Source organism: Podarcis gaigeae (genome assembly GCF_964106915.1).
Source record: "Podarcis gaigeae genome assembly, chromosome: 8".
Lineage (NCBI taxonomy): Eukaryota > Metazoa > Chordata > Lepidosauria > Squamata > Lacertidae > Podarcis > Podarcis gaigeae.
The window spans coordinates 7040754-7053282 of record NC_139684.1 but is presented as its reverse complement, the minus strand read 5'-3'; the positions used below and the strand labels follow the sequence as shown (position 1 = coordinate 7053282).

The following is a 12529-nucleotide window of genomic DNA, read 5'->3' as shown; positions in this document are numbered from 1 at the left end:
GTGGGTGCCCACCATTGCTTGTGGGGTGGGGTGGGAGAGGACTGCTCTTTCATGAATGACTCTAAGGAAGTGCTCTGCAGAGGTAGTTTGCTTGCTACAGGGGGTTCCTCTCTCCATGAGACCTCGCTCTGGGTTCTCCTCCTGTCGAACGGGCCCATCTCTTCCGCTCTTCTCCAGGGTTTTGGAAAGATGAAAATCCAGCTGAGCTTTCATTCATTCCCTTTTTTTTAACTTTCTCACACCCACACAAAAAGATGCTCAGAGTGGCTTGCAGCAAAGAAAACAATGTATTTCAAAACCAAACCGTGCAAAAAGAATTTCCTAATAGCACAGCACAACACATGTAAGCTGTTTAATCCAGTTTAATCTTCAGTGCCGGCTTTAACTTACTTATTTAGAATACACCCCACTTCGGAAGAGTTGGCAGCACTGCTCTGTACCAAGTCCCCAGTCGCTCAGCACAGTGCCTGTCTGCCTGTACGTTTCCGAGCACAATTCAAAGTGTTGGTGCTGGCCTTTAAAGCCCTAAATGGCCTCGGTCCAGTATATCTGAAGGAGCGTCTCCACCCCCATCGTTCTGCCCAGACACTGAGGTCCAGCTCCGAGGGCCTTCTGGCGGTTCCCTCACTGCGAGAAGCCAAGTTACAGAGAACCAGGCAGAGGGCCTTCTTGGTGGTGGCACCCGCCCTGTGGAACACCCTCCCACCAGATGTCAAAGAGATAAACTACCTGACATTTAGAAGACATCTGAAGGTGGCCCTGTTCAGGGAAGTTTTTAATGTGTGACATTTTAATGTATTTGTATTTTTTGTTGGAAGCCACCCAGGGTGGCTGGGAAAACCCAGCCAGATGGGCAGGGTACAAATTATTATTATTATTATTATTATTATTATTATTATTATTATTAAGCCCCCCCCCCAATGCCACACACACAAACTATGGAACTTGCTCCTACAGGAGGCAGCAATGGTTGTCCAACTTGGTGATGGCCCCCAACTCAGATCGCTTTAAAAGACAAGTTCACAGAGGAGAGGGCTATCGATGGCTCCTAGCCACGATGGCTTGGCTCTGTCTCCACGGTTGAAGCCAGCGATGCTTCTGGATCCCAGTTGCTGGAAACCACAAGAGGAAAGAGGTCTCTTGTGCTCAGATCCTACTTGCTGGTCTCCCAAAAGAGGCATCTGGGGCAGTCACATAAGAGGCTGGACTAGATGATCCATGAACCATATATTCTTATGAGCTCCCTTCTTCCCAGCAATCAGACCACAGCTATGAACAAATCATGGCGGTCAGTGCTTCTCTTCTGTGCATCTTCCTTGACCGAGACAGCAACTGTCCTCCAGAATGGCTGCTATTAAGTACAGTGGTACCTCGGGTTACATACGCTTGAGGTTACAGACTCCGCTAACCCAGAAATAGTACCTCGGGTTAAGAACTTTGCTTCAGGATGAGAACAGAAATCGTGCTGCAGCGGCACGGCAGCAGCAGAAGGCCCCATTAGCTAAAGTGGTGCTTCAGGTTAAGAACAGTTTCAAGTTAAGTACGAACCTCCGGAATGAATTAAGTGCTTAACCCGAGGTACCACTGTAGTGGGTTGACAAAGCAGACGGCACAGAGATTTCTCCAAGTGGTTCTTTATAGTAAGCTGGAACTGAACTGAACTGAACCGAACAGCTCAGCCGGCCTGCTTTTATAGGCAGCCGGCTGTCAACAAGAACACCCCAGGGTTTCCTGCCTAAATTACCTGAAGTGGACCTGAGTGAAAACTATACAGTCATATCTCGGGTTGAAGTAGCTTTGGGATGAGTATTTTTGGGTTGTGCTCTGTGGCAAATCGGAAGTAACGGAGTGCATTACTTCTGGGTTTTGCTGCTCGCGCATGCGCAGATGCTCAAAACGATGTCATGTGCGGAAGTGGCGAATCGCGACCCGCGTGGACATGGGTTGCATTCGCTTCAGGATGTAAACAGGGCTCCAGAACAGATCCCGTTCAAATCCAGAGGTACCACTGTATACACAATACCCAGGGTAAGCACTTCAATACATAACACCTGCCATGCGGTGGGGGTGCTTCATGTGAGGTTAGGGAGCCTGGTGGTTGACCTCTTTCTCTCCCACCCCACCAGGGCCTGATAGCATCCACTTGAATGTGCAGCAGAAGACAAAAAGCAGCCTGGTCATCGCCAACAGCCTTGCTCTTGAAAGCAGCAACGGGATCCAGAACCAAGCCTTTAGTGGCTGCAGCGAAGCTCCAAAGGACAGGCCCAAGCAGGAGGGATCTGAAGGAGTGGGTGGCAGCTGCCCAGAAGGAGCAGGCATCTAGGCAGACACAGGACAGAGGCTCTGGGCAAGCAAGGATGCTGGCCAGTCCGGGGAGCAACCACAGCAGCCCCCGCAAGCAAGTGCCGTGTGTGTGCGTGATTGTGCGCACACCCCAAATAATAATTATTCTCCAGCCCGCATCCCTGCGAGCAAAAGGGCAACAATACAGTGTTATCTGTAAGAACCTGGTTCCTAACTGCAAGAATCTGCCGAATGTGGGTAGATTTGTAAACCAGAGTTCTGGCCTTGTCCCAGCCAACCAAGAAGAGCTGGAGAACCCCACGAACTGGTCGCCTGTGGTCCCCCACTTTCTGCAGCCACCAACCTGGTGGAGGATGTGATTCCAGGTGTTTCTTCCTCCACAAGATGCTCTTCTGAAGAGGAAGGAGAACCAGGACATAAGACTGGGACAGATGTGCGATGGGGCCGCCTTGCCAATGCTTCTGCGCTTCTGGTGGTTGGGGCCTGTCTGAGAACCCCATGGACGTTCCCCTGAGTTCCGTGTGCGAAAGATGGGGTGGAAATGGAATAAAGATCAAAAGCAGCACAAACACATTTCTTTGTGTTCCTCGGCAATTCTCTGGTAGTTTGTCTCTTGGTCAAAGCTGCCCTTCTAACTATGGGGCTTCAGAGGTTGCACAGGGTTGCAGAGCTGTGGCTCTAGGCGGGAGGGGGAATAATAATGGCCTGTCCCCAAAACCTGTTTTTGACCCCCTCCTATTGAAGCCACTCTACCAAATAAAGGTAAAGGTAAAGGGGCCCCTGACCATTAGGTCCAGTCGTGGCCGACTCTGGGGTTGCAGCGCTCATCTCGCTTTATTGGCCGAGGGAGCCGGCGTACAGCTTCCGGGTCATGTGGCCAGCATGACTAAGCCGCTTCTGGTGAACCAGAGCAGCGCATGGAAACGCCGTTTACCTTCCCACCAGAGCGGTACCTATTTATCTACTTGCACTTTGACGTGCTTTCGAACTGCTAGGTTGGAAGGAGCAGGGACCGAGCAACGGGAGCTCACCCCGTCGCGGGGATTCGAACCGCCGACCTTCTGATCGGCAAGCCTAGGCTCTGTGGTTTAACCCACAGCACCACCCACATCCCATAACCTACCAAATAGCTTTCACTTTAGTCGGCCTGCCTGGGGCAACAGTGAGCAAAGAGTGAGCCTGAGTCACAAGCTTCTGTGGACTGGTTGATTTAGTCAGAAGCATCTGGTGCCATCAGAACTTGGCATAACCCCATATAAAACAGGGCAGGTATGGAGGAGGGAGGTAAATGGCTAACTGCTCCAAGGGCAGCAAACAGGGCTTTTGCTAAGATGTCACCGTGCCTTCTTTCCTCCAGAACACAGGAGACATAGAGACCCCTCTTCCCCTGTTTTACTCTCTCCTCCACAAAATAAAATAAAATAATATTTTGCTTTAGTGATTCCACCCCCCCCTTTCTATATGGTGGATCCAGGGTGTGTATGAAAGTAATCCTATAGAAAGCAGCCATGGGCTAATCAGGCCCGCAGAACAACACCCGCTTGCCCAACATCGGGTGTCATGGGTAATGCTGGGGTCGTTTTCATTTTCAATATGGCTGGGCTGGAAGGCAAGGCTGATCACTGGCTGATTGATGGGGCTTGCAAATGAACCATTTGATGTCAACGTGCCAACATGTCAAAAACGGGGCACTAGACATCAAGCCCATGAGGAAGGGACAGGCAAGGCCTTGCAGAGCCAGGCAGAGGCCCGGGCCAGGTAGATAATGTGCTCCCCCCTTTTTACCCTGGGGATAACTGAAGTCTTATAAATAAATATATAAATAATTTTCACAAAAGTTATGCTGACAAGTAGTTTTATTTCAAGGCTTGAACTATATCTGCATATAAAGACAAAATGCAAAATATAGATATACAATATAAAAATACATAGGGAAAAGGATTATTTTAAGTATTTACATTTAAAAATGCTTTCCTAGCAATTGTGAATATGCTGACCGAGGCCCCCTTTGGAATCGGAGGCCCGGGCCAAGTGGCCCATATGCCCCCCCCCCCCCCCCCCGTCTGGGCCTGGGGACAGAACATATGCTACCACCAGGCCGGCCCTCAGCAGCTGCCCCATTTTAAATCTGAGGGTGGGGGGCATAAAGATGAATTTGAAACTCATAACACTAAACCCCACGGACATCCAATGAAACTGAATGCTGGAAGAAGCAAAACAGGTAAGAGAAAGTCCTTAATGCAGTGCAGTTAAACTATGGAACTCGCTGCCACAGGAGAGAATGATGACCAATAAGCTGGATGGCTTCCAAAGAGGGCTGGACAAATTCAGGGAGGAGAGGGCTATTAATGGGTACTAGCCGGCATGGCTATGCTCTACCTCCACAGTCGGAGGCAGAAATAATGCGTCTGAATCCCAGTTGTGGAGAGCGCTCTTGTGCTTGGGTCCTGCTTATGAGATTCTCCACAGGCATCTGGTTGGCCACTGTGAGAACTGGATGCTGGACTTTGGCCTGATCCAGAAGGCTCTCCTTATGTTCTTTACCCATACAAGATTCCAACTGAGAAAATTACACGACCTTTTCCCTCTTGTTTTAACAACTGATAGCTCTGTCCATAGAACACAGGACTCTTAATCTCAAGGTCACGGGTTCAAGCCCCAAGTTGGGCAAAACATTGGACTAGATGACCCTCACAGTCCCTTCCAACTATACAATTCTGTGGTTCCAAGTTATATATTCTGCTGTTCGATTGGGTTTCTTTTTTAAATTACAAAAAAACAAGAAGAGCCCATTTTCTCTCTGGATATAGCCATCCTTGCCAGACAGATCTCTGGACAAAATATTTTTTTCTGCAACTTTCGGGTGAAATCGCATCAGCTCCGATCACCCTTGGAATAGTCACTGAGAGACTGGATGCCCGTTTTAAATCTAGATGAAGTCACTGGAATTCAGGGCTGGTAAGGTCCAGGAGGTGTCGCACTGCGACCGGAAGTTGTGAGGCAGCACGTGCTCGGCTTCTCTCTTTGGACGCGACCCATAACGTGCTGGCGCTCAGGTCCCCCCCCCACTCTAGTCTCTGAGTACATCCGGGCACATTCGCCCTCTTCTCGCGAGACTTGGCCGGTCCATCCTTCTTCCCTACGTCGCGTCCCAAGATGGCGGCCCCCTGGTGGAGGGCGGCGGTGGCTGCTCGGCGGGGCCTTGAGGCGAGTCTGGGGGCGGTCAGGAAGTCGGTTTTTTTTGGGGGGGGGGCTGGAAGGGGCTTCACGCGCTACCGCGGAGGGCTCAGATTCCCCCACTCGGCCAGGAAGCGTGTGACCTTGGGGGGGGGGGGCGTCGCTGCCTCTCAGCCTACCTCGCAGGGTTGTTGTTGTTGTTGTGGGGATTAATTGAGGTAAGTGGGAAGAGTCATGCGCGCCACCCTGAGGTCCTTGGAGGGGAAAAGGCGGGATATAAACGTGACAAATTACGTTGAAGGGGCCTTCGCTTTAAAGACTCCAACGAAGCCTGGAACAGGCGCGGGGAAACTTCAGCTGCTTTTCACCATCAGGAAGTTCTTCCTGAAGTTCAGTCTAAATCTCTTTACCTTCAGTTCCGGCCCTTGCCAACTTCAGGTGCGTCAGGGGAAGCTAGGGTGGTGGCGGGCTGATGTTGGGCTGCAACAGCCATCAGACCCAGCTAGGTGACCTTTTGTTGTTTAGTCGTGTCCGACTCTTTGTGACCCCCTGGACCAGAGCACGCCAGGCACTCCTGTCTTCCACTGCCTCCCGCAGTTTGGTCAAACTCATGCTGGTAGCTTTGAGAACACTGTCCAACCATCTCGTCCTTTGTCGTCCCCTTCTCCTTGTGCCCTCCATCTTTCACAACATCAGGGTCTTTTCCAGGGAGTCTTCTCTTCTCATGAGGTGGCCAAAGTAGTGGAGTCTCAGCTTCAGGATCTGTCCTTCCACTGAGCACTCAGGGCTGATTTCCTTCAGAATGGAGAGGTTTGATCTTCTTGCAGTCCATGGGACTCTCAAGAGTCTCCTCCAGCACCAGAATTCAAAAGCATCAGTTCTTCGGCGATCAGCCTTCTTGATGGTCCAGCTCTCACTTCCATACATCACTACTGGGAAACCATAGCTTTAACTATACGGACCTTTGTTGGCAAGGTGATGTCTCTGCTTTTTAAGATGCTGTCTAGACATAAAGGTGATCTTTATGTCTCCTAATTGTCTCTGTGTTGCACATGCCCAATGCCTTCCACATTTCCTCATAGCACCTTCACCATCTTTGTTCCTCCTCTCCTGGGCATGTCCCACTTTGTCAACATCATCCTTAAACTGTGTGTGGCCCAGAACTGGGCACTCCAAAGGAGAGCAGAGCTTTGGAACCGTTGCTTCTCACAGTCTAGACACTGTATGATTTCTGGTGTTGCAACTTAGAATTGCATTAGCCTTTTTAGCTACTCCACAGTGCACTCCTGATTCCTGTTTAGTTTGTGTTCTATTAAGACCCCTAGTTCCTTTTCACACATGCTCCTGCTAAGCCAGGTGTCACCCATCCTGTTCTTCTCCTGTCAGTATAAATCTTGCATCCTTCTCCTGTCTTCAAAGGTATTCATTACCCCTCACAGTCTGGTGTCTTCTGCAGATTTAATGAGCATCCTCCATCTAAGTCATAGAGGAATATGTTCAACTATGCCAGGCCCAGAATGGAACCCTGTGGCATCCAACTTGCCTGTTCTCTCCAGGAGCCGCTCTTTGGTACAGTCCATCACCTAAAAATAGCCTGTATTGTCTAGCCCACATGCAAGCAGCTTCCAGTGCTTCTGGAAAATGAAGTTGTCAGCCAGGCATCAGGAATTTTAGATTCAGCAAAGCCTGCCTTCCGGTATATATCAGGATAGTTGAAATCTCTTCTTTGAAAATGTGCTCATCTGGCTGTGATAGCTCAGTCGGTTGAGCATGAGACTTTAAATCTCAGGGTCCTTGAACAGAAGCCCTACGTTGGATAAAAGATTCCTGCATTTCAGACAGTTGGACTAGATGACCCTGAGGGTCCTATGATTCTAGATCTAGGAAGGCATCATTCAAGTCTTCTTTTTGGCATGACAATCTGCAGCATGCTCCCACAAAGATGTAGCTGTTATTTCCCTCTTTATAAAAAAAATTACCCAAGTGTTTAGGTTTGTAGATTTCTTCATTTGTGTATGCATCCTTTTAATGATCTGTTCTTTTAAAATAATCTAAGCCCTTCAGTTCCTCCATTCCATTCATGAATCTCATTCCATCAGGTTTCAGTAATGACTATTGAGTATCATTGCTTTGCTGTCTTAAGATTTTGAGTCCATCCTCTTTATTTCTCAAACAATTCAAACCTTTCCACCATCTCTGTAGCCAGTCCCTTGATTCTAGTTTTCTTCTCTATTTTGAGGACATAACCTTCTTGGAGGCTATGAGTGCTGCCAAAATTGCTAGTTCTTGATAACTAAATGGCACCTCTTTGTTCAGAGGCAACAGCATCTCTGAGTAGTGGGAGCTAGAGACCTAGAAAGTGTGGTGTGTGCTTGTGTCCCCTGTACTACAGGGGAGCTGTTGAGCTAACCTAAAAATATGCATAGAAGTGCTTGGTTTGGTTCTCCATTGTGTCAGATGAATAGCTGATTGTCATTCTGTTCTCAGGCCTTTGTAGGGAGTCCTGGCAATATTTCTTGGCAGCTCTGTGCAAGGCGGGATTTCCGGACCAGTGTTGCCTGCTGTAAGGTAAGAGCCTGAGAGATCCAAAAAATACTTGGGTGGCTGTTGTCCTGGGAATGCTGTGGAGCACTCTGCCTTTTTGAAGGAAAGACTGTTTTTTTCTTCTTCTAGGGCCAGGGTTTCAAATGGGGTTCTCTGACTTTGCATGCTGAAGAAAGCTAACCACATACCATTCTAAAAGGTGTTGGGAGCACCTTTCATTTTGTCTGCAGAGGGATTTTTCTGTATGAATTAGGTCCCCTCACGTTTAGGCCAGGTGGCATTTAGGTGGCGCTGTGGGTTAAACCACAGAGCCTAGGACTTGCTGATTAGAAGGTCGGTGGTTTGAATCCCCATGACGGGGTGAGCTCCCGTTGCTCGGTCCCTGCTCCTGCCAACCTAGCACTTCGAAAGTACGTCAAAGTGCAAGTAGATAAATAGGTACCGCTCTGGCGAAAACGTCAACGGCGTTTCCTTGCGCTGCTCTGGTTCGCTAGAAGCAACTTAGTCATGCTGGCCGCATGACCCGGAAGCTGTATGCCGGCTCCCTCAGCCAATAAAGCAAGATGAGTGCTGCAACCCCAGAGTTGGTCACGACTGGACCTAATGGTCAGGGGTCCCTTTACCTTTCCTTTTAGGCCTGTGAGGGGCCCTGAGCATGCCACAGCTGAGTTGGGTTCAAGGGAGCCTCTACCCCCCACCCCTGTCAGGACCTTTCAATAGAAAGGCTAGGTCAGGAAGGGGATCATAATCAGCACCACAGCATTTAAGCAGGACGGGGGTTGAGTCTTCTTTCCCCAAGAGTCATCTTTCTCTTGTATAAATGTTCCTTGTACAGCAATCTGCATTAGAAGAAAACCACTCCTTTTGGTGCCAAATCCAGAGTCAAAGGTCCTTGTGGATGTATTGTAAATCACCCAGAGGGCTGTGAGGCTCTGCCCACCCCTGGCTTCCTGTGTATTGTGGCACTGCAGGCAAGGGCAAGATGCCTTCCATTATTATAAAGATGGCATAGGATTCTCCTGTGCGCACACATGCTGCTTGTGTGAGAGAGGTAAACACCTCCTGCAACACCTCTCTTGCAGAACCGAGCAGCTCGTGTTCGTGTTGGGAAAGGAGACAAGCCCGTAACCTATGAGGAAGCCCACCAACCCCACTTCATTGCACACCGCAAGGGCTGGCTCTCCCAGCACACAAGTGAGTTGGGGGCAGTGGGGGGGGGAGGGAATGGGCTGTTCTGACACTTGAATCAAAGCTTTTTTAATTTGGAAAAGTTGGAGATGTGCAACTGGTCTGCGGCCACTCCTTCCTGGAAGGTTTTGGGTTTGGGGCTGTTGTCATCAAACAGGGCCTAGGACACTATTGTTGGGGAAAGGAGGTGGGGGGGGGGAGTCATCACTCCTGACATCTTCCACACTGCTTGTGTCTTGAAAAGAGAAACTCATTTGGTGTTCTTGTCTGCAATGGGTGGTTTTCTTGGTAGGTATAGATACTCCCTTGGCACTTGTTATGAGCTGCATACAAAGTTCTTCCAAACCTGGCCTCCTTGGAAGAGTATTCAGTCACTTTGATTTGATTTAATATTTGTAATTCTGCTTTTCCAACAACAGATGCTGAGCTCAAAGCAGCTCACAACAACCACAAGAGCCTTAAATCACAAACATACATTGCAATCATGATCATATCGAACACAGCAGCATATAAATAAAGCAAAAAAGACAACCACCAATTCATCAAAACAATTAATGCAATTCAGTAAAGGCATAATAATTCCCCCTGGAATTGACCTAGGTTGTGATCCATGTCCTCATTGGCTCGGCCATTTTGCCACCCAGTGAAGTTGTGAACCAAAGGGCTGGTTGAAACCACCAGCGCTAGCTATGACTCTCCTGAATGCAGAGCAGTGAGGATGGTGCTCCCTGATACAGAAAGTCAGTGTGGTATAGTGGTTAGAGTGTCAGATTGGGACCTGGGAGACCAGGGTTTGAATCCCCACTCAGCCATCAAGCCCATTGGGTGATGTTGGGCTAGTCACTCACACTCGGCCTAACCTACCTCACAGTAAGGATGAAATGGGGAGGATGGGAACTATGTATACCACCTTGAGCTCCTTGGAGGAAAAAGTGGGATCGAAATACAATAATTAATGAATTAATGACCTCCCCCCCCCTTCCCCTTGTCTTGTTGCCTGCCCTGTAGGCAACCTGAGTGGCGAAGGAGGGGCAGCTGAACGCTCTGTGGAGGATGTCTTCATCCGCAAGTTAATCTACGGCACCTTCCATGGCTGCCTGGCCAGCGATATTGTGTTGAAGCGCCGTGCCAACACGTTGATCATCTGCGCCATTTTCCTGCAGAAGCTGCGGCCTTCCAAGTTCTACTTCCTGATTGGCTACACAGAGACGTTGCTCTCCTTCCTGTACAAGTGCCCCGTCAAGATGGAAGTGCAGACGGTTCGTGAGAAGGTGGTCTACAAGTATATTTAGTTCTGGACGCCCCTGCTGGGGAGAGCTTGTCTTTGAGCCAAGACCCAGCTGGGCCTCCTGCTTCTTGAGCCAGGAGCAGGAGCCTTCCGGCCAGGGACTTCAGAGGGAATTATGGGCACCTGGGAACTTCTGCTTGGTAGCCACCTTGTAAGGAAGACGCTCAGTTTGCATGTGAAGGCTCAGAGAATGACTGAGCCCTGGACTCTTGGTGTGAAAGGAGCTGGAGTTTGGTTTTTTTTTGTTGAAATCCAAACAAAGAATGTTTGTGCCCCTTATTCGTGGCTCTTTCCAGATCTGTTTTCCTGGACTCTCGACTTATATGCCAGGAGCATCCCAGAAGCTGTTGACATCCATTGGGCTTAGCCCTCCTCCAGGCAGGGGATTGAAGTATCTTTGTGGCTATAGCAGCCGTGGTGCAGAAACTGCTCAAAGCATCCCCTCCTATATGGCAGCCTCTTTGGGGTGGTCCTGCAGGTTTCCATTTGGTGCCAATTACAGAATATTAGGGACGTGGGTTAAACCACAGAGCCTAGGACTTGCCGATCAGAAGGTTGGCGGTTCGAATCCCTGTGACGGGGTGAGCTCCCGTTGTTTGGTCCCAGCTCCTGCCAACCTAGCTGTTCAAAAGCATGTCAAAGTGCAAGTAGATAAATAGGTACCGCTTCAGTGGGAAGGTAAACAGCATTTCCATGCGCTGCTCTGGTTCGCCACAAGCAGCTTAGTCATGCTGGCCACATGACCCGGAAGCTGTACGCTGGCTCCCTGGGCCAATAAAGCGAGATGAGTGCCGCAACCCCAGAGTCGGCCGCGACTGGACCTAATGGTCAGGGGTCCCTTTACCTTTACCTTTACAGAATATCTGGTTCACACAGGCAGTGGGTGGCAGTGAATTCCTTCTGCAGGGGATAACTTTACTGTTCAGAGAACTGGGCCGCTTTTCTTTGGGAGAAGAAAAGGCTAAGGAGTAAACCCTACACAAATCTTAAGCGGAGTTCCTAAGACGGTTTTATGGCACCTTGTACGCCTCCTTCCGGCAACTCCTGCAGCCAAGCTGGTGCCAAATGTACTCCTCTGCTTTCCTTTGGACCACATCAGTGAGGCTGAGGGGGGTGTCATCTGGACAGCCCAGGACCTCCATACACACTGCCCAGGCTTGCACCCTGGAGAGCTCCCCCCCACCCTGCTCTTCTGATAGATGGGTTGTGGACCTTGTCCTTTGTCATCAGTGACGGTGACATCACTCTTTGCTTGGGGCCACTCATACTTGTGCAGCCAGCAGCCAGCACCCAGCTAACACCAACACAGCAGAGAATTGTACTTTCCCAGCACAGATACAGGAAATGTAAATTCCCTGGAGCAGAATAAGGCAGCTGGGTCCTGGGCAGCAAATGAGTAATCACTGTCTTTGATGCGCTATAAAGCAATTGTCCTTGGCTCTCCTCCGTAAAAGAGAGGGAGAACGGTCTGGAATATGCCGTCACTTTTGTGCTGGAGTGGTAAATAGGGCAAGTGCCCAGCCACTGACCTTGTTAAAAATTAGGGAGCTGAAAGAACGATGCAAGCAGTTGGCTTGTAGGCTCACATCACACAAGCTGGCTGCCTGTTTTCTGTGCTGGGTGTGGTGGAAGAGAGGCTTCTTCCTCCCTTCCCAGCTGACAGCTGGGGGAGGGGGGAGGCGGCATTTTGAGGGGGCGGGGTTAGACCTCACCTACTTTGTGCTTTTTCCACTGCACCTACTAGTTGTGGATACTCCTGGGGGCATCCCTGTCCTCACAATAAAGAAGGTCATAGAATTATAGGAAAGTTGGAAGGGGCCCATGAGCTATCTAATAGAACCCCCTGCAAGCAAGAACCACAGCCAAAGAATCACTCTCAGATGGCCTTCCAACCTCTGTTTAAAAACCTCCAGTGAAGGGTAGTCCACCACCACTTAAGGGATTCGGTTTCACTGTCAAGCTGTTCTTAACTTCAGAAAGTTTTTCTTAATGTTTAGTCAGAATTTCTTCTATTATAATTTGTATCCA

The 12529-nt window shown here is 49.5% G+C and overlaps 2 protein-coding genes across 2 annotated transcripts in view; both read left to right on the top strand.

The window, feature by feature from the left end:
* Nucleotides 1-2875, top strand: part of NPC1L1 (NPC1 like intracellular cholesterol transporter 1) — a 34962-nt gene extending 32087 nt beyond the window's left edge. Inside the window, exon 19 of the mRNA XM_083753148.1 lies at nucleotides 2127-2875. Within this exon, the coding sequence (XP_083609274.1) occupies nucleotides 2127-2323 (197 nt within the window). The 3' untranslated portion in view covers nucleotides 2324-2875. The remainder of the gene's footprint in view (nucleotides 1-2126) is intronic.
* Nucleotides 2876-5426: 2551 nt separating this feature from the next.
* MRPS24 (mitochondrial ribosomal protein S24) lies at nucleotides 5427-10780 on the top strand. The gene is made up of 4 exons (XM_083753472.1): nucleotides 5427-5511; nucleotides 7969-8049; nucleotides 9108-9219; nucleotides 10222-10780. The coding sequence occupies exons 1-4, from the start codon at nucleotides 5461-5463 to the stop codon at nucleotides 10503-10505; spliced, it is 528 nt and encodes a 175-aa protein (XP_083609598.1). The 5' UTR covers nucleotides 5427-5460; the 3' UTR covers nucleotides 10506-10780.
* The last annotated feature ends 1749 nt before the right edge of the window (nucleotides 10781-12529 follow it).